Genomic DNA, 22,074 nt, shown 5'->3' with positions numbered 1-22,074 from the left:
CTCCTTTGCTTCTGATGCAGGGTGAAGTAACGGGGAAATCCCATGCCAGTCCAGAGGTAAATAGGTCTTAACGCTGACAGGCAGGGCTCAGCCTCATGATTACTAAAATGGCACCAAGATCAGAGAGGAAAAAAGGCAAAGGAATTAGGAATGCTAATACTTACAGCTCTCCAGCTCCAAAGAACAGGTCTGGGAGTCCAGGGGAAAGTGGCTGAAGTCCATGTTGCACATGGCAGTGACCGTAATCCTAGACAACCCAGAGTCACGTATTGGCTTGTGCAGTGAATTACTGGCTCCTACATATGCCCAGAGCAAGAAGGCACAGTACACAACCGAGCAGCTGCCTCCTCACATCTGCTGCAGAGCTTGGAAACATAGTTATCTGAGTTATAGAACCTTAACTTCTAGAGTTTTGTCGTCTGTAGTAGAGGATTAGTGCTCTGCCAGATCCCCGTTACTGGGCTGGTGCACCCCTTCCCCAGCCACTGGCGGTGCTGGCTGCTAATGGCTCTCTCCCGTGTCTCTCTCTGGGCTTTGCCCTCAGCCAGCAGGGCCACCTCCTCAAGAGACACCTGGAAGGCCCCCTACTCAACTTCCACCCAAGGCCAGAAGTGTCTAGTATCAGCATTGCATTCTGGTGAATTGTACAAGCAGACCAGGTGGATGTGTGCATCAGTGACAAGTAAGAAAAAAGCATTTTTTTTTAAAGATGTGGAACATGACTGCTTACATGACTCCCCGTACTCCAGAAGCCAGTCTGCAATAGCCCTCAATACACAGTAGCTATTTTTTTTGGGGGGATGCTTTTTTTAAATCTTTTTTTTTTTTTTTTTTAAAGGCTATTTTTAAAAAAAAAAACCTTTATTACCAATCAACTAGAATGACATGCTCTCAGGGAACAGAAGGTACAGCATGTGGAAGGGCATTGTCTCATTCAGGCCAAAGTAGTCTTCTCACCCAAGCTTAAGACCCCCAGTGATGGGGAAGTCATCCCCTGCTGGGGTGGCCACGTCATGTTTAGATAGTTGTGACTGGCATCAGAAGGCTCCTCCCATCCAGGAACCCACAGACCCAACCACAGTGACAGTCTTCAGGGCCAAAGGGCCTGACCACACATACTGGAATGGCACTGGACAAAGGAACAGTGGCCCCCGGACAGCTACCTCATGCTGTACAGCACGTGTCCATCCGGGAACACCCTCAGCATGATGTTGTCAGTGGTGGTGTCATGAGTGAACGACCTTTTGGAGTGAACAAAGAAGACATCAGGGACCCAGATCTTCTTCACCAGCCGGCCATCGAAGGTCATGCTCTTGTTGCTGGCGCTGGAGAAAGCTAGCCTCTCATCCTTCCAGTAATGCCGCAGGTACAGGGTCATCGTGAAGTCCTGTGGGAGCCGGGGTGAGACCCGACACAAATGGTTTAGAAAATTTTCTTCCTTACAATCAACCCATCATCCACTACTGTGATGGACATCTCAGGCTCAGCCTCCAGGTTCAGAGGGGACAGTTCTGCAGCCCTGTGGCATGATGGCACTGTGCAGCTGGAAAGAGAATGGCCCATTTTTATGCATCATACACTTGGAGCCCAGGAGACTGAGCACCCAGCCCCTCAGGCTTTGCAAATGAAAACTGTGGCTGTGCTTGCAGCCTGGCCTGGCAGCCAGTGGGGAAGGATTTCTCCAAAGTTCTGCTCTCTCTCACTTAGACCTCTCCACACATGGTTCCTTACTTACCCACTGGCTAACCATTCCATTTCAGCTTAGTGGCCACTTCCAGAAACCTGGATAGTCGAAGTCCCTCTTAGGAGGATTCTTGCCATTAGGCTTGTAAGATCCTTGAAGGAAAAATTGTGTCTTGCCCACCATTGCATCCCCATTCACCATAGAATTTAGTGCCTGGGAAAGCACGTAGTAGACGCTTAATAAATATTTGCTGGTTGAAAGACTGGGGAGATAAATGGATGAGGGGCTGGGCAGCTGCATACCTACTATAATTTCTGCCTGAAATCTTATCTTGTTCAAAAGTGTCTCCTTGCCTGCATGGTTGATCCCTTAAGAGTTTGGTCCTGCCCATAGCCAGAGCTGACACAAGTACAAATGGAAAAATAACTGCCCAAAAGATCCTCTTCTGGGTGGAGAAAGGCTGGAGAGAGTGCATGATTGTGGTGGGCCCAGAGGGAGCCCCAGGAAGAGAGGAAAGAATGAGCGAGCACTGGGATAGTGCATGCATGAGAGTCTGTCCCTAGACTGATCCTGGCTCCCAGTGCATCAGTAGCTGCCAGGAACTACCCTTCCACACACAAGGAGAGCAGCCAATACATGAGTAGGAAGAAACCAGCCAAATACCCCTTCTGGTTATTTCCCTTCTAGGTCGCAGAGCTGAAGAGCAGGCTCTGAGGGCCATCGCCCAGGGGAAGTGCAGATTCACAAACACCAGGTGTGTATGGCTACCTTGGATATTACCTACCTACTGCTGGAGTCCACCTGCCTTCCCACAGGTTGGTGGTTGCTCTGTGAGAGGCAGGTCATTCTAGATACCTCTCCCTGTGATCCTGAGCCACACAGGACAAAAGTCTTTGCACTCAGCACAGACATCTGGGTTGATTCAGTCTAGGGCAGCCAGGCTGTCCTAGACACAGCTGGTTCTAGAACTGGGCTCAGCTGTTGGATATCCAAAGAGGCTGGCAATGTACAATCTAGCATCTTGGAAACTGTCATACCTGAACCTTTCACACCTGGGCCCCATATTTTACCAGGTGCTGGAGCTATGGGGGGTGCACAACCTCAGTATCAATCATATCAGCTCTGCCGGGCTGGGTCGATTAGGAGCCAGGGGAGTTCCCACTCTTCAAGGGCAGATGACAGCATTGCAAGTGGGATGCAGTGCTGGAAAGTGGAGCCTCCCCGACTTTCATTTATTCCACACATTTTCAGGGCCCCTGGGGGGCCACACTGGACTAGACTTGGAGATATTGGGGTAGAGAAACACACGAGTCTCTGCATTCATGGAGCTTATAGTCAAGCATGGAAGACAACCAATATATAAGAAAAACCCCCAAATAAATATATAGCACAATTATAAATGATGATGTAGGCTATGAAGAAGAAACAGAAATTCTTTAGATCAGGAAGTCGGGAAAGCCTCTTTGATGAAGTCTCATTTTAGCTAAGGCCTGAAGGATAAGAAGGAGATAGCTGTGGGGAGGGCCAGAGCCGGAGCATGCTCAAGATCCCTGAGGCAAAAGAAAGAGAAGTTTGCAAACTGAAAGAGAGGCAGACAGAAGAAGGAAGAGAGGAGGCTGGGGCCCTGGGGCGGGGGGTGCACCCCTCCACTGTGAGCCCTGCAGGACACCCAGGCCTGTGGTGGTAGAATGGGGGTAGACGTAGAGTGGGGGGCATTGCCGCAGAGTGAGTTGGGGAACTGCACTTGCAGCAGGAACTGAACATCAGAAAGCTGCAAAATTTCAGCCTGAAACTGTCCACCTCCAGTACCCCTCCAGGTGTGGTTCGCCTGGTCACGTGCATTATTTGCGGCGTGTTGAAAATGCAAAGTCTCACTCCCAGAGATTCTGAATCAGGAAGTGTGAGATGGGGCCCAGGAACCCACATTTAACCAACTCCTCAGGTTATTTTTACCCACGCAGCTTGAGAATGCCCGCTCTAGATTTTACTGCTCCAGGGCTGACTTCCAAGTGCCCATTTTATCACCTCCAGCTCCCGCTCTGCCCACACGGGCACAGCCTGCACCACCGAGGCCCACCACGCTACAGACTCTCACGCTGTCTCACTGGAGGCCGCTGCATACCATGTCCACCTCGGAGATGCTGTCCAGGCTCTCCACCTGCACGTCCACGCCCACTGGGATGGCAGGGCCTGCAGAAGAGCAGAGACAGCTGGTTAAGGCACCTTCCTCTCTACCTCTGGGCTGGGAACAGCCCCCGTTGGCTTCCCCCGGGGAGCCAGGACTGGAGCGGGCTAGGGCAGAGGTTTAGAATTCTATGAGGGTTTCTTGCTAGTTCCTGACGTGTTGGGTGTCTGAGCTCTCTCCACAAGGTCAGCAACTGTGCCTGCCTTATGTGCCATCCCTGGGTCAGGCTGGATGTGTAATCCATGCTTATTGGATGAATCGACGAGCTGATCACTACTTTTTACATCCCAGGGCTGTCTCTGTAGGGTAGAGGTAATAATGTTGCTCTAGTGCCTGACCGGAGACACTGGTCACTGGGCCTCCTGTGATGACTGTAAAAGAGAATGAGGCCTAAGAGCCTCCAACTCTGGGCTGGGCACCTGCATGCCCTGGTCTGGATTCAGTCAGTCATTCAGGCTTTACCTATGCAGACCCTGACATATAGCTGGGGCCCAGCCTTCTAGAGGCCTTCAACCCAGGGTGAGACGAGATCTTCTCTGTGCAATGTCACATCACAGCAAAGGACAATGAAACCTTGTCAGGCCATGTCAGATTAGAAGTATGAGAAAACCCAGCACGGAAACTAGCACTGAACTTCATCTGGCCTACAGCAAGATTTCCAAAACTGAGTTTGTCTGTAGGGTCCTGTCCTTTTCCTTGAGCTGGGTGATGGTTATGTGGATAAGTTCACCTTAGGAGAATGTAGTGAGTGATACACTTATAATGGGTGCACTTTTCTGTGTGTATGTTACGCTTTAGTAAAATGTTTTTTGGATTTTAATATTTTTTTAAACTTAGAAAGGGAAAAACCAACAGCCTGCATCTGTCAGTCATATTAATGAATGCCATTACGCTTGAAGTCAGGTGCAGCTGGGCTGGGCCTCAGGGGGAGAGGGCATTGTCCAGAGGCCAGCCTAGCTATACATGGATCCTGTTGAGCCCTGACCAGGGAACACGGGACCAGGACGTTCTGATCCACTGTGGTCTGCGCAGGGAGAACCTTAGGGGTACTCGGTGAGTCTGAGTCCTGAGGGATGAGCAGAATTGGAAGGGGCTGAGACTTTGGCCATGGGCAGGGAAGGAGGATCAGAGATTCTCACACAGCGTATGTAGGAACTAGAAAGCCCAATCCTCAGTTCCAGCCCAAATGCAGGGTAGAGGTCCTCTTGGAAGTAGTCCAGGGCAGGGGATGGCCTCACTGACTCCCCCACGGCTCCACATAGACCTGCAAACACTTGAAATCCCACCGTTCAAGATTTCCTGTTTTGGCTGAGCCTGACAGAATGGAAGTATTTTATTCATTGCTGGTGAGGTTGGGTGATGATTTTCTGTTTCTTAAATGTGAAAGAAAATAAGTACAATGCTTTAATTTTTCCCTCTCAGATAAATCAGGGTATAAGTTGAACGTTCTATTTTTCTGTGTTCCTCAGATGATAGCTAAGATCAGGGCCCATGAGAAATCTTTGCTCTGACAGTCGTCCGTATTCTCTCTTTTTTTATTTTTTTTGAGACAGAGTCTTGCTCTGTTGCCCAGGCTGGAGTGCAGTGGCATGATCTCGGCTCACTGCAACCTCTGCGTCCCAGGTTCAAGCAATTCACCTGCCTCAGCCTCTTGAGTGGCTGGAATTACAGGCGCCCACCACCACACCTGGCTAACTTTTTGTATTTTGAGTAGAGGCCAGGGTTTCACCATGTTGGCCAGGCTGGTCTGGAATTCCTGACCACAGGTGATCTGCCCGCCTCGGCCTCCCAAAGTGCTGGGATTATAGGCGTGAGCCACCACACCTGCCTGCATTCTCTTTTTATTCCAGGCTCCAGAAGTGCTTTGAGGGTGCCAGAAATGGGATGGCCCCTGTGGGAGGAAGCCCCTCCTCAGGGCTTACCAATTGCCTATTTTTCTCCCCTGAGGGACTTGCAACCCGAGGGAGGATGTGTGGGCAGCCTGGACAGGGCTGTCTCCTAGTACCTGGATCCCACTCCCTGCTAGAGGTTTCCAACACCATTCATTCCCTCATCTTGGGGACCCTTCATTAGTCTGAGGTGTTCAAATGGCCCGGAGTGGCACTTTAAATTCCGGGGTAGCACAGCCTCCTGTGGAAGATGTACAGTAGTCTCCCCATTCCCTGTCTCTCCTGTACCTGCTTTCTCTAAAGTGCCAGGTGACCTGCTGGATACAGCAGTCCCAAAAGCCGCAGGGAAGAAACAATATAGCAGTGGCCCTCTTGGATTCATGTTCTAGTGGCCTGGTTTTCAGATAATGCGCACAGTGTTTGACCAGGAGCTGCTTTTGGCTCAGGCATTTTCCAGATAAAATATGAGCTGGCCTGGTGTTAGTTACTGTGTCTGTTCTCAGGGCCTGGCTTGCTCTTCAGAGCTCCAGTGCCCTTTTAAGGAGAAATTTGGTAAAAACCGCAAGAGAGGCATCAGTGCTCTGCCCACACAGAGTGCAGGTCAAAGTTTCAGGCACCCCGGGTTGTTGGAGGAAAACAATTTGTCTATTCAGGAGGTCGCAAAGCCACATTCAGGGAAACTTGCACCTCAAGTTTGAGCAGAGACCAAAGGCTCTGCCCTCCTTGGTCTGAGCACTGCCTTTGACCTGCCCCACTGCCTGGCTCTCCAGATCTCCACTTTGTGGCCCTTCCTAACCTAGGTTTGGGAGAAATTCTTGCAAATTACTGGTCTTTCTCCTTCTTCCATGAACAATTTTATGTTTTGAGTGGGGCTGAGTCCTAACAAGTCCTCTTTAAAAGGAAAGTAGTCTCGTTACACTAACGAGGTCTGGCCCCTTAACACTGCTGTAGGGTTTTCTGCTTTAAGAGAGGGGCTGGGCTGGGTGAAGTGGCTCACACCTATAATCCCAGCACTTTGGGAAGCCAAGGTGGGTGGATCATCTGAACCTAGGAGTTCAAGACCAGCCTCAGTAACACAGCAAAACCCTGCATTGTCTCTACAGAAAAAAAATTCTGTATTGTCTCTACAGAAAATACAAAAATTAGTTGGGCATGGTAGCATGCACCTGTAGTCCCAGCTACTCAGGAGACGGAGAGGGGAGAATTGCTTGAGCCACGGAGGTCCAGGCTTCAGTAAGCTGTGAGCATGTGCCACTGCACTCCAGTATGGGCAACAGAGTGAGACCCTGTCTGTAAATAAATAATTTAAAAATAATAATAATGAGGGATCTGGTAACGCAAAGAGTCTTCTCTTTGGGATTTCTCTTCTCTGGTGAGATTTCAGGCAGTGTAGCCAGTTAGGTGACAAATTCAAGGCACCATTAAGGAAATACATGCTTAGCCAAGGGCTCTTCTTGGTTCCTAACTTTCCGCCTTAATTTTTCTTTGCATGGTCGTGGAAAGCACACTTTAGGGATTTATCACATCCAGCAACACACTGAAAAAGGTAATAAAACATGTCCAAATCAGGTTCACTCCAGGAATGCAAAACTGGTTTTAACACTAGAAAATCAATCAAGGAGTTCCAGTAATAGCAAGCTAAGTAATTCACACTAATATTTCTATTGAAAATTTAAAATTGGACAAAATATAAAACTTACTTTTTTTTCTTTTCTTTCTTTTTTTTTAAGACTAATCTCACTCTGTCACCCAGGCTGGAGTGCAGTTAAATGATCTCGGCTCACTGAAACCTCCACCTCCCGGGTTCAAGTGATTCTCATGCCTCAGCCTCCCAAGTAGCTGGGATTACAGGTGTGCACCATCGCACCCAGCTAATTCTTATAGTTTTAGTAGAGATGGAATTTCACTGTATTGGCCAGGCTGGTCTCAAACTCCTGGCCTCAAGTGATCCGCTCGCCTCAGCCTCCCAAAATGCTGGGATTACAGGCGTGAACCAATATGCCACAAGAAAAACTTAATTTTGAAGGCATCAAAGTTAACAAAACAGGCCAGGATTGGGGGTCTGGGGGAAGCAGAGTCCCAAAGGGATGGCCCAGTATTTGGATCTACTTCTCCTAGGGGCATTTGCCGACTCAGGAGGGGAGTTGAGAGGCAGAGAGATGCTTTTGATTACTTCAAGGGGCTGTGGGACAGGATTAGGGTCCAAGTGCTCACTTAGTGGAGCTTTGTAGTTCATACATTGTACATCCCAAAGACTGCATTCTAGAAATGAAGGTGGACCAGAGTAAATAAACCTTTGTAGGGTTCGCAGCTTAAATTATGTCAGTCACTGAACACGGATTAAAGCTCTCTGGAGTGGTAGTCCCCTCAAGCAACCTCGGGTGTTAATGCCACCAGGCACCTGGCAGCAATAAATATAAATTATAAATCATTATATTATATAAATTATAAATTATTATTTATATTATTATATAAATAAGTTCATAAGCAAAAATAAGCAGACACATCAGAAAATAAGGCATACACAATAACCAGCAGGAAAATAAAGAATATAAACAGATCTATAGGGGTCTTGGGATACTGAAATAAGATAGACTTTAAAATATCGAAGTTTACTATGTGCAAAGAGATTTTTAAACATTAAGATTGAGAGTTTCTAGCCGGGCGCGGTGCCCACCTGTAATCCCAGCACTTTGGGAGGCGGAGACGGGCGGATCACGAGGTCAGGAGATCGAGACCATCCTGGCTAACACGGTNATTATATAAATAAGTTCATAAGCAAAATAAGCAGACACATCAGAAAATAAGGCATACACAATAACCAGCAGGAAAATAAAGAATATAAACAGATCTATAGGGGTCTTGGGATACTGAAATAAGATAGACTTTAAAATATCGAAGTTTACTATGTGCAAAGAGATTTTAAACATTAAGATTGAGAGTTTCTAGCCGGGCGCGGTGCCCACCTGTAATCCCAGCACTTTGGGAGGCGGAGACGGGCGGATCACGAGGTCAGGAGATCGAGACCATCCTGGCTAACACGGTGAAACCCTGTCTCTACTAAAAAAAATACAAAAAACTAGCAGGGCGAGGTGGCGGACGCCTGTAGTCCCAGCTACTCGGGAGGCTGAGGCAGGAGAATGGGGTAAACCCAGGAGGCGGAGCTTGCAGTGAGCCGAGATCCGGCCACCGCACTCCAGCCTGGGCGACAGAGCGAGACTCCGTCTCAAAACAAAAACAAATAAAAACAAAATAAAGATTGAGAGTTTCTGCATAAAACTAGAAAACCATAAAACATAGAATCAATATAAATTTCCACATTAACAGACTACAAGAGAAAAATTCTTTACCTCAATAATTGCAGAAAAAGCATTTGTTAAAATCAGTACCTATTTATGATTTTTTAAAAAATGAATAGAAGGGAATTTTCTCAATGTGATGAAGGAGAGCTACCAAAAAATCTACATTAAATAACATCTTTAATAGTAAAATGTTGTAAGATTTCCTTTGAAATTGTAAATGAGACAAGAATGTCATTGAGGCCACTACCATTGTCCTGAAGGTTTTAGCCAGTTCTATAAGAAAAGAAAAAAAAAAGTTATGACAATTGGAAAGTTATGACATTATTTGCATGTTGTACGATTGAGTATATAAAATTTAAAAATCAGCAGATAAACCATTAGACTGATAAAAGAGTTTAACAAGATTGTTAAATATAGAGTCAGTATATAAAAATCAATTACATTTCTCTATACCAGCAGAGTTTAAAAAACGACATTTTTAAAGTATCTATCATTTGTGAAAGCATCAAAAGTACCTAGAAATAAGCACATAGAAATAAGTCTATGAAACTATCTGAAGTTCTCCATGTAGAAAACTATGAAACATTATTGAGAGATATTAAAGCAGATCTAAATAAATGGAGAAATATATTATGTTCATGTATTGGAATATTCGCTATTTGACATAATTAGGCTTTCTGTCCCCAACTAAATCTCATCTTTAATTGTAATCTTCATTATCCCCATCAGCCCCACTTGTCAGACCACGTGGAGGTAATTGAATCATGGGGGTGGTTTCCCCCACGCTGTTCTCATGATAGTGAGTGAGTTCTCTCAAGATCTGATGGTTTTATAAGGGGCTCTTCCCCACTTTGCTCAGCACTTCTCCTTCCTGCTGCCTTGTGAAGAAGGTACCTTGCTTCTCCTTCACCTTCTGCCCTGACTGTAAGTTTCCTGAGGCTTCCCCAGCCATGCTGAACTGTGAGTCAATTAAACCTCTTTCCTTTATAAATTACCCAGTCTCAGGCAGTTCTTTGTAGCAGTGTGAGAATAGACTAATATACTATGTAATACAAATAACTGACAAAGAGCTAATATACAGAATATATAAATAACTCCTAAGAGTTCCATTAAGAACAAGTCAAATAACCTAGTACAAAAACAAGCAAGAGATTTGAATAGGCATTTCACAAAAGAGAAAATTAACAATAAACATATTTGGGTGATGGGTACACTAGAAGCCCAATGACCACCATTACACATATATTTATCAAACACACACATGTATCTGCTGAATCTAGAATCTAAAAAAAATAAGAAAATAATTACTACTACCACAACAACAAAAATGATAAACATCTGAAAAGGTGCTCAACCTCATTAGTAGCTCCATTAAAACCACAATAAGATATTCTTACTATATATTAACAAAGGTGGCTCAAATGAAAGGGTGACTACCCCAAGTGTTGACAAGGATATGGGGCAACATATCAAACACTGCCAATGGTGGGGGGCAGGGGTGCAAATTGATACCACTACCTTAGAATGCATTACCTAGCAAAATGGAAGCTATGCACACCCCATGACCCAGGGACTCCACTTCTAGAAATGTATGTGAATGTGCACCAGAAGACATACACAAAAATATTTACAAAGCATTGTTTGTAATAGCTAAAAGCTGGAAATCTCCCAAATGTCTGTCTCTAGTACAGGATACATTGTGGTGTATTCATACAATGGAATTTCATAGTTACATGTAATAACATAAGAGATTTTCATCTTATGGATAAATATGTACTGTATGCTTTCATTTATATAAAATTCCAAAACATACAAAGCTAAATTATGGGGTTGAAGATTACATATGTTGGAGATGAAAGCATAAAAAGTCAAGGAATTGATGGCCAAAAGGTAACTGACTGGAAGGGCATGTGGAGAGGTGATGGGTTTCTGGAGAATAGAAATATTATTTTTCTTGATCTGAATGATGGTCACCTGGGTGTTTATTTTAAGCTATTTCACTGTACATTTGTTTAGCGTCCTTTTCTCAATGTGTATTATAGCTCAAAGTTTAAAAAATAGTAAAGAAAAATAACACCTATTAATATTTTGAGAAACCAGTATTTGGAAACAGTGGCTTAAAAGCTCATCTGAGAAGGTGAGGCTGAGGGGCTTGAGTCTCAAATCTAGGCAAACTGACGAGGGTCTCAACTTAAACTCCACGTTTCTTCTAGGGGGCTTTTCCTGAGCCCCTGGGTAAGGTCGTGGGGTCCCCACAATGTCCCATTCTTCTCCTAGTGTAACATTCACCTGCTTCCTCCATCAACTTTCAGGGAGAGCAACTGTCTTTCTGCTTTGTCAGCCTCCAAAATCTGCACTCAAGGAAACACCAGAAGCCCCCACTCCCACCCACCCCTACTAGTGTGGGGGTGGGGAGGTTGGCATATTAATAGAGACCAAGATCTAAGGTCAAATGGCACAAAGTTTCTCTGAGGTGTGGGAGGAAGATGAGGAAGGGTGGTGTTGATGGCTTTGTGGTCCCACAGGCAGGTCATTCACCAACCTGGACTCAGGAAACGGGCCCCTGAATTCCCTACTCCAGGCTTCCCCAACCAGCTCTCCAGTGGTTGAGGGGCCTCTGTTTGCTGTGGCCAACAGCATGGGCCAATACCAAGAATGACCAATACCAAGAAGTGGAGGATAAGCCCGAGAAACCGCCATGCCCTATGCATGGGCCGCAAGATGAAGCCGGCTCGCGAGCAGAGTGGAGCCGTCTCTCTGTCCCTCGGATCCCCGGCCTGGCCCTGCATCCCCTCTCTGGCTGTCCTTCATGCCACCCACAGCTGCTCCTGACATTCTCCTTGTGTTTGTGCTCTATCGTCCACCATCATCCCCGCGTTGAGATTGTCTGTGTGAGGCTGGCACGGGGGAGCCCTGTGTCCATGGAGTCCCTGAAGACCAGTGCAGGGATTCTGCGAACACCCTGAAACTGCATATAAAAGTGTGCGTGTGTGTGTGTGTGTGCATGCATGCATGTGGTGTGTGTGCACGCATGCAAGTGTGTGTGTGTGCATGCATGCGGGTATGTGCTCACTCTGGTGTATGTGTGTGACTGACAGAGAGAGGCAGATATTTTTAATTACTCTTCTGGGAAACAGACTTTCAAAGGACTATGATTCAAAAAACTTTTTTTTTTTTTTTTTTGGTTTATTTTTAGAGACAAGGTCTTGTTCTGTCACCCAGGCGGAGTGCAGTGGCAAGATCATAACTCACTATAACCTGGAACTCCTGGCTTTAAGGGATCCTCCCTCCTCAGGCTCCCAAAACACTGGGATTACAGGTGTGAGCCACTATGCCAGCTGTAAAAAATTAAAAAAAAAAAAAAAAATCCCCACTGACACACTGCCTGTATCTGAATTTTGTCACCATCATTTCTTAGTAGTGTGACTTTGTACATACATAATTTCTCTTTCCCTCATTTTCCTCATCTCTAAAATAGGTATAATAATTATACCAACTTCATATGGTAATCAGGCTATCATTAGGATTAAATGTGCTCATCCATGTAAAGCCCATGGAAACGTTTGGCATATAAGATGTTCTCTGTAAATAGTTACATTGTCTGGCCATGGTGGCTTACGCCTGTAATCCCAGCACATTGGGAAGCTGAGGCAGGTGGGGCATCTGAAGCCAAGAGTTCGAGACTAGCCTGGCCAACATGGCAAAATCCCATCTCTACTAAAAATAAAAGAATCAGCCAGGTGTGGGGGTGCATGCCTGTAATCTCAGCTACTTGGAGGCTGAGGTAGGAGAATCACTTGAACACGGGAAGCGGAGGTTGCAGTGAGCCAAGATCGCGCCACTGTATTCCAGCCTGAATGATAAAGACATAGTCTAAAAAATAATATATATATATATATACACACACACACACATACACACACATAGTTACATTAACATTGTCATTATTATTATGGCCTATAAGTAAGAGCCTGAGGCTCTTACTCCTCATATACTTCCCTTAGCACTCACAGAGCAGACAGTATGGTCTGAAGGGGGCTGAATACGCATTGGAGGAAGGAATGACTCTGCCAACCTCTTAGCACTGGTGTCTATGTCACTGAGGGCCACACTCTGCAAATCCGATTTCCTGAGGAGATCACAGGCACCAAAGATGGGCTGCCTGCTCTGCCAGCATATTGCCCACTGTCTCTAGACTCTACAGGCCCTAACAAGGGTCCTGAACTGTCTCCTGGTCCTGGTCTCCAAAGCTGCTGTCATGGATGAATGCAGTTTTGCTCAGCTCCAGCAGAGTGGGCGGAAATAGAGCATTCCAACCTGTGCCATGGAATAAAAGGTGGAAGCCAGCAGCAGAAAAATCTGTGAGCCACACTTGAAGAAAAGTTAGTCATTGTCAGCAATGCATGCTCCCAGTTATTATGGAGAATTTTTTACAAGCTTTTTCTAAAGTTCTGGCTTATCAGTCAAGGAGAACTTGCCACATTACAGTGAAACAAGAATACAGCAAGGATTTGCCCAAGGAAATGCTGTGGTCAGTAAATTCTTCAGGCTCTCTCACAAGGCTTCGCCCTAGGATGAAATTGTGTCAAACTTGTAAAATGAATTTAAGCAAAAATAAATATCTAATAACGATTTTTCACTAATTCTCTGTCTGATATTTTAAGTGTCGCGATATTTAAAGAAATAGATCCATATCAGAGATGAATTTGAATAAGACCTTCCATGTGTCATTGCTTCCTAGGGTCCACGTGCCTGCACTGAGTTGTTCATACCTGTCCTGACTGTGTCCACTAGACCAAGCCCTAAGCGGACCGCAGTTCACAATATGGAGATGCATAGGCCACAGTTCCTTCCTCCAGGAGCTTAAAATCCATGGAGAGGGGCAACTGGCTCTGTTTCAGGACACATCACAGAAGTGAAAAAGAGGTATTCATAATATGATCCAGAGAAAGGATCAGTGAAGTCCAATGAAAGGCATTGGAGAACATTTCACACAAGAGACAGCTTTGCTGAATTTAGGCCACAGGAACTGGAGAAAGTATCACCAACGGGCTGCATTTGGGTTGGACTTTGAAGCACTAGTTACTTCTAACAGGTAGCGGGAGGAAGAAGGGCACTTCGGGTTGTGTGATGAGCATAAGTGTAGTGTGGCAAGTAGGTCATTCCCCCACACTTCTCAGATGTGCACTTTTTTTAAAGGTAGTTTCTTTGATCCTTCTCACAAGCCCTTTTGCCTGTTAAGTATGGAAAAGTTGTAATGAACAGCAGCTCAGTGTAGTCCAGGTTTGTTGTTTGATTTTGTTTTCGTTTTTTTGAGACTGAGTCTCACTCTGTAGCCCAGGCTGGAGTGCAGTGGCGGGATCTCAGCTCACTGCAAGCTCCGCCTCCCGGGTTCACGCCATTCTCCTGCCTCAGCCTCCTGAGTAGCTGGGACTACAGGCGCCCGCCACCGTGCCCAGCTAATTTTTTGTATTTTTAGTAGAGACGGGGTTTCACCGTGGTCTCGATCTCCTGACCTCCTGATCCGCCCGCCTCAGCCTCCCAAAGTGCTGGGATTACAGGCGTGAGCTACCATGTTGAGCCTAGTCCAGGTTTTAAAGTGTTTCAGATTTCCTCCCACCATAGATGACCTGTGGCACAGAGGAAAAAGGGGGCCCTTGAATCCTTGCTTACTGGCTAGTCTCTGCCACTAAGTGCTTGTGTGGACTGGTGTCTGCTGAGGTACAATGAATCTCCTCTGTCTTTTGGCAAATCCATGGTCCTCTGGCCTCCAGCAGGGAAATCCTCTCACGCCAGGGCCTCTGGGTCCAGACCAAAGCCTATGTTGGTGTGCTGTCCATCTCAGAACCTGCCTCTGCTTACTGCACACTGAGCACCCATGGACTTCAGAAGGCTGTCATGCCCCTCTCTGACCTGGTGGGGGCAGTCACTCAGCTTCAACCCCTCAGTCCAGTCACCTGCCTCCATCACGACTGCGTTACTACTCCTTCCTCCTACTCAGTGTAGCAGCAAACACTGCATACTGCACACACACTCGCACATACATAGACACTCTCTCACACACACATGCGACCTCCCCATGCAAGACCCAGGCAGTAAGCCACCAGCCCCCCTCCTCCACCACACCCACAGAGTTCTTGGGCTATCTCACACACTAATCTTGCCCTCCAGGGGGAAACAAGGATACATGCATTTGACCTCTATGCATACCCATCTGTCTTCTCCCCCTGCAGCGCCCCCGGGTTGGGCTTGCCATGCCCTCTTCCTGTTCGTTAGGAATTCCTCTTCAGGCACCCAGGCATTCCATCTCACATTTCTGCCTTGATGGCAAAAGTGGTATTTTATCTTCACAGTGAAAAAACCCAATGTACTAAGTTGACATGGCTCTTGCTATGAGAGTTCATTGCTATTTAGACTAGAGATTTCTGACAATGAAGACACATTGCTTCAATATCCACCGTTATCCTTGTCACCGTGAAATGACATGAAGGTGCGACTGTGTTTGGGGAGTTGGGAGCAAAATATATAGGAGTAGCATAGGGCATGTAAAAGTTTGTTGTTTGGGAGAAAGTGTGGCAAGGTAAACTGCGATGGGATCCTGGAAAGGCCTTCTATCCAACAGCAGCCCAAGCCCACCACCAGGCCCACAGAGGCAGCCCAAAGTGGGGCTTCCCACAAGGTCAACCTGCCCAGCTCAGCAGGCTTTGGACCGAAGTAGAGAGTGGAGTTGTCTGCTAGCCAGTCTCCCCCTTCCAGATCCTCACTTCCCCAGCCCCTCCCAGAGTCCTCCCATTCCCACAATACTGCGCAGCTCCGTGTTCTTGACTTCAGGCAGACACCTGGAACTGGTGACTACGGTGCTGACCCCATCCTATGTGCTGCACACATGGTCACACTCACTAGTGAGGACGGACTCCTCAAAGCCCAGAGACTTTCATGATTCAACTTGTCATGATTCAGCTTTCTGAGGCTCACTTATCTGATGGGTATAAAGTTCTTTCTCAGTGTTTTCATTTTTATTTCTCTAATTACCAATGAGTCTGATCATTTTTATGTTTCTGGTCTAGGATTTCGTCTTCTGTGAATTGCCTGTTTCCATTCTTTGCACACTTTTCTACTGGATTTTAATTTTTTTTGCTTGTTGTAAGGAGATTTTAGTTTGCCAAGGATTCTTATCATCAATAGGTGTTCTTTATCAAGAGCTTTTTCCATATCTATTTAGAGAATCCTATGATTTTCAAAATTAGAGATGCACAAAATTGAAAACATGACATATTTACATATGACTTGTGATAGCAAAATAGTGGAAACAACTTAAATGTCCTTCAATAAGACATTTGGCAAATAAAGTATGATCGATCCATACAATGGAATAATAAGCAACCATTAAAAATATGATGAAGTTGTTTATGAGCTGATAGACTCCCAAGATATAGTGCTAAGTAAAAAAAACAAAATGGACAGAAGGGTATGTATAGTACAATAACAACGAGAGCATGGATAGCTATACAAGAGTACGTATAGCACAGTCGTCTAGAAAGTGGGGTGGGAAGGATATATATGCATATTTCATATGCATAAAATAGCTTTGGAAGGACATGAAAAAGATTTTTATAGGCATCTAGGAAAACAGAAGGGATGATTCCCCTGGCTCTGCATGAGCCAAGTACATCCAGGAGGAACAGCGTTTGGAACCAGGAGCTGCCTGTGAATAGCATGGGCCCAGAGAGAAGTGTGCAGGGTGGGCACGTGCACGATCATACTATATTAGAGTCTATTGAAGGGCATGCATTATTGATGTCGCAAAAATTTAAAACTTTCGGAAAACAGTCTTCAGCTATTTGAAGGATAGTCATGTGGAAGAGAGACTTTTTCTGAATAGCACCATAATTACGGCTCTCAAGTTCGTGTACATAGGAGCCTCAAAGAGACAGATTGGCCCTCAAAATGATGCAAACTCTCTGATGGTCCCACCACTCCAAAGATGGTTGGGGTTGTTTCAAGAGAGGGTCACATGCTGCATGATTTCATTTACATGAAGTTCAAGAGTAAGCAAAACTAATTCATGGAGACAGAGGTCAGAAAAATGGTTACCCTTGGGAAGTACCAAGGGTACCTTGGGAGGGGCTGTGAGGGGGCCTTCTGGGAACTGGAAAGTTCTGTATCTCCATCTGCATAGTGTTTTCAAGGGTAACTGTTTACATATGTAAAAATTCAAGCTATACACTTAAGACTTGTGCACTTTACATATATATGTTGGTAGTAGGCAGAATAATGCCCCAGAGATTTGTACATACTCACCACCAGAACCTGGGGACGTGTGTGTTTGCATGGCAAATGAGAACTAAGAACATGTGCAGATAATTAAGGTTGCAAATCAGCTGACCTTACAATGGGGAGAGTAGCCTGAAGTACCCAGGTGGGCCCAATGTAATCACAAATATCCTTAAATGTGGAAGAGCGAGGCAGAAGAGGTCAGAGTGATGCCATGTTTAAACAACTTAGCCCACTGTTGCTGGCTTTGACCACAGAGAAAGGGAGCCAGGAGCCACAGAATGTGGACGGCCTCTAGAACCCAGGAAGTGCAAGAGAATGGATGCTGCCTAGAACCTCCAGACAGGAACACGGCCCTGCTGACGCCTTGCTTCTAACCCAGCGAGACCCATTCTGGACTTCTGAACCACAGAACTGTAAGATAATACATCTGTGTTGTTTGTGTTGTCTCCACGTTTGTGATAAATTGTTCTAAAACTTAGAGGAAAGTAATACAATGTTGTACCTTCCAAAAAGTTTTTAGGAGAGTGTCTGAGGTGGACTAGGGAGCACGCTGGAACAGGCCTGGAACAGTTTACCCCTGCATAAACTATAAAGAATATGTTGATGGACTACCTCAGCACAACATTCAGAGTTCCCTGTCCACAGCTGACTTCCCAGGCACACAGCCCTGTATCCCTCTCCTCTGTGAAAACAACAGTTTTGCCTGTGAGCAGCCTTGCCCTTTTCCACTGACTCTACGCTTCATTGTGTGGGGAAACATTTCAGACATTCTTCTTCCCTGAGACAGGGAGAGGGACTCTGGAGGAAAGAGGTGCCTTCTGCCCTGCCTCTGTGAGGGTGGAAAACATCCAGTCCCCAGCAGCACCTAGGCTTCTCCCCATGGGACAGCCTGGGAGTGGCCAGACTGGGCCCAGCTGCCCTGGCATTGCTGATGCAGGGGAATTGTTGTTACTGGGGGTTATATGGCTTGACTTTGCATTTCCTGCATGTTCCTTTCCTCGAGGGCTTCTTGCAAAGTTTGAGTTAATTTGAAATGTTGGCAATGACTCTTTTTCCCTTGGTGGGGGTAATCGAACGTTTCAGTTTAAAAATAGGCCTGACTTTTCTCATGGTGAGGGCTGGCTCCAAAACAGGTGATGAGCACCAGGTGTGAGCATGCGATTGAGGGTGGGGGTGGGCGAGGCTGCCCTCCATCTGTGGCTCCCCGCTCCAGAGCAGCACCACCATCACCCAAGCACTTAGAGATGCAAATTCTTCGGCCACCCTCAAGGCCCGATGAATCAGACACTGTGGGGATGTGTTCAGGGGTCTGGGTTTAAGGTAGCCTGGTGGGTGATGCTGATCCACACTCAAGTTGAGAACCCCTGGATTACTGACCTTGAAGGAGATATCCAGGAGTGAGAATACAACTTGCTGTGTCCTGGTGGCCGATTCCCTTTTGCTGTCAGACTTCCACCATCCCATCTGGACCAGCTGTGTGTATCTCCCACCGGTGTGCCTCCTCCTTCCCCACTGCACTTGCTGAGTGGCAGAGACTTTTCCTAGGCCTTGGCCTCTTTGACTTCTCTCCGTGGTGTGCCCTGCTGGAAACTCCCTCCCTCTGGGGTATCTGTGACACAGCTCTCCCCCCACTCCTCCTCTCCCTCTCAAGGGCCTTGGGCCCTTTCTCTTTTCTGCAGATACTCAGCTCCCCACCCGCCGCCCCAGACAACCAACTCTCACCCTAAAACCAATGGCAGTCTTCCTCCTGGGCCTATCTCTGACTTAACTCCTATTGCCTAAATGTTTTGCAATGCCTACAAGAGATCTCCAGGGAATGTCTGGCCAATTTCTTAAATTTGGCCTATCTAAATATTGCATGATCACACTTAGATGTGGAATCTAAAATAGTCAAATTCACAGAAGCAGAGAGTAGAACAGTGGTTGCCAGGAACTGGAAGATGAAGAAAATGAGGAGATACTGATTAAAGTGTACAAGTTTCAGTTATGCAAGGTGAGTAAGTTCTGGTGATCCAATGTACAGCAATGTGACTGTAATTAACAACACTGTATTGAGTAGTTGGGATTTGCTAAGAGGGTAGACCTTAAGTATTCTCGTCACAAAAGAAAATGGTAACTATGTGAGGTGATACATTTATTAGCATTTTTGTGGTGATGATTTTATAATATATATGCATATCAAGGCATCAAATTGTGTACCTTAAATATATACAATTTTTACTTGTTAATTATACCTCAAAGCAGAAAACAAAATGAAAAAAAAACTATGACAGACCTGTCTAGTGGGACCCAGCCCTGCCCCACTGCCCAGCAGCCCTGTCCTTCAGAAGCATAGAGACCGCGATGGTCACCTCCACTCGGATGGGGTCATTAAGTACCAGGCAGAGGAAGGAGACTGCCACGAGGGTGGGTGGCTGCAGAGGAGGGGCTGTGTGGGACACAGGGCAGGGAGGGAAGTTTAATTTTAATGGAAGGAGCAAGTAGGAGCGCGTCATGGTGTCAGGTTAGGGCTTGTGTTCCAGAGGGAAGCTAGGGAAGGGTCAGAGGCATCCCCTCCTTCAAGGGTAGAAGCCCCTGGGAAGAAGCCCGAGGGAACCCCAGAAGGCCAGCTTCTCTCCAGCTCCTGTACCCCATCCCATTTCTCCTAAATTGTAGCAGTGAAACACTAACCTCACCCAGTGTGGGGAAGGCAGGGAGGCAGAGCCAGGGAGTCCAAGAAGCAGCTCAGAAAAGAGGCCGCTGCCCCAAAGTGAGCCAGTGCCCTTGCTCTGAGTCAGCTCCGTGAACCTTGGTGGGGCCAGAGGAGCGGCAACGGGGGCCCTGCTGACCAGGCTCCTATGACTTGGAAGTCCAGGGGTCAAACCTCCTCTAGGGAAGAGGCCACAAAATAAAGCACCAGGAGAGTCAAGGGAGTATGAGGGTCTCTGCTCACAATCTGGGCACTCCAAATGCAGCACACTTGGGTGCTAAAGTAGTCAGCGAGGTAAAAGTTGTGTGACAGAATGACCCTAGAAAGTTCCTTCAGAAAGCATCACATTGGAGACAGTCCGCTGGGGAAGCAACCAGGTGGAAACCTAAGAAGCAGTGCAAGTCTTTGCCCTAAGGTCCTCAGGGAGCCATGAGCTGTGTCAAGAAGGCACAGGCCACTGGCTCCTCAGCAGCAGGGCCCGTGTCTTTGTCATGTTTTTGGCTGGAGGATTTGCAGTGCTGCGTGCACCCCCATTGCCGTCGCCGCCTCGCACACACTGGCTGCGCTGGCCGGGCTGCACTAAGTGCTTCCAGTGGGACATCTGAGTCCATTCTCACAATGGCTGGCTAAGGTGGGTGCTGATATCACCCCCATTCCACACGTGACGACTTGAGGATTAGAAGGTGACTGAGTCCCCAGCTAGAGGGAGGCACAGCCATGAGCTGATCCCCAGTGGTCTACGTCCAGAGCCCTGCACTTAATCACTGCCCTGTGTTATGCAGAACATTCTTAATAAATACAAATATTGTTTACTGAGAACTTCCTATATGCCATGTATTGTGCTAGAGATGTCACACGCATTACTCACTTAATTCTTAGAACTCCTCTCTGCAGGAGGTACTATTATTATCCCTACTTTATGAGGCAATTAAGGAACAGAGAGGCTCAAAAACATGCCTGAGGCCACACACTGAGAGACAGAGCTGAGATTTGGACTTTCCAGGGTAGTATTGCCTTCCGTGTGATGGTTTTCAAACATCTCTGCAAATTCTTTAACACTCCTAGCAGGAGAAGAGGTTTAGTTCCCCTCCCCTTGAACCTAGGTGGAATTTGGTAATCAATTTGATGAACAGAATTTAGCAGGAATGATGATGGCTGCAAACTTCCATATGCTGGTTTCTCTTCAGCTGCCATGGAGATCACAGAGAAACCAGAGGGGGGAGGACCAATGGGGAAAAGCACTGGGATAGGGGACGGGGCAGAGACAAAAAAGAGAGGGTTAGAGGGGGGATCAGAGAGCGGGGAACCAGAGAATGGAAAAGGAGGAAAGCAGTGAGAGAGAGCAGGGGGGATGATGCCAGGATGCCTGAGGAGTCCCAGCTTTGCGGTCTTCCCAGCCCAGGCAGCAGACGCAAGCATGAAAACACCTTCGAGAGGACCCCATCAGCTGCCACCATCTGACTACAACTGTGTGACAGCCCCAGTGAGAACTGCACAGCTGAGCCCAGCCAATCCAATTTGTGAGCAAATAAATAAATGCCTGTTACTTTAAGTCACTGTCTTAGGGTGGCTTATGATGCAGGAGTAAGTAACCAGAAACCCAGTGTCCATATCTTTTATTTTATTTTAGAGACAGCATCTTACTCTGTTGCCCAGGCTGGAGTACAGATAGCTCGCTGCAAGTCTTGAACTCCTGGGCTCAAGTGATCCTCCCACCTCAACCTCCCGAGTTGCTAGGACTGCAGATGTGCACCACCAAGCTCAGCTAATTTTTAAAAATTATTTTTTTGTAAATAGTACAGGTCTCACTGTGTTGCCCAGGCTGGTTTCAAATTCCAGCTTCAAGCGATCCTCCCGCCTCAGTCTCCCAAAGTGTTGGGATTACAGGTGTAAGACACTGTGCCCAGCTAATGTTTTCAATCACACTGTGAACAAACTAATTAATCAATAAGTGAATGAAAGAATGAATCAATGATGTCAAAGGAAAAAGTCATATACTGAGTTCAAAACAGCCGAGAGATGCTTCATGTAAGAGGAAAGAGATTAAG

The 22,074-nt window shown here is 46.5% G+C and overlaps 1 protein-coding gene across 1 annotated transcript in view; it reads right to left on the bottom strand.

The window, feature by feature from the left end:
* Window positions 1-22,074, bottom strand: part of GABRR2 (gamma-aminobutyric acid type A receptor subunit rho2) — a 59,481-nt gene that overhangs the window by 10,891 nt on the left and 26,516 nt on the right. Inside the window, exons 3-5 of the mRNA XM_017876808.1 lie at window positions 3,807-3,874; window positions 1,164-1,387; window positions 165-247 (exon numbers count right to left, since the gene is read on the bottom strand). Coding sequence (XP_017732297.1) covers window positions 165-247; window positions 1,164-1,387; window positions 3,807-3,874 — 375 coding nt within the window. The remainder of the gene's footprint in view (window positions 1-164; window positions 248-1,163; window positions 1,388-3,806; window positions 3,875-22,074) is intronic.

The sequence above is a fragment of the Rhinopithecus bieti genome, unplaced genomic scaffold (genome assembly GCF_001698545.2).
Source record: "Rhinopithecus bieti isolate Rb0 unplaced genomic scaffold, ASM169854v2 scaffold_10354, whole genome shotgun sequence".
Taxonomy (NCBI): domain Eukaryota; kingdom Metazoa; phylum Chordata; class Mammalia; order Primates; family Cercopithecidae; genus Rhinopithecus; species Rhinopithecus bieti.
Note: the sequence above shows the minus strand (reverse complement) of the source record. Positions and strands in the feature narration are given on the sequence as shown.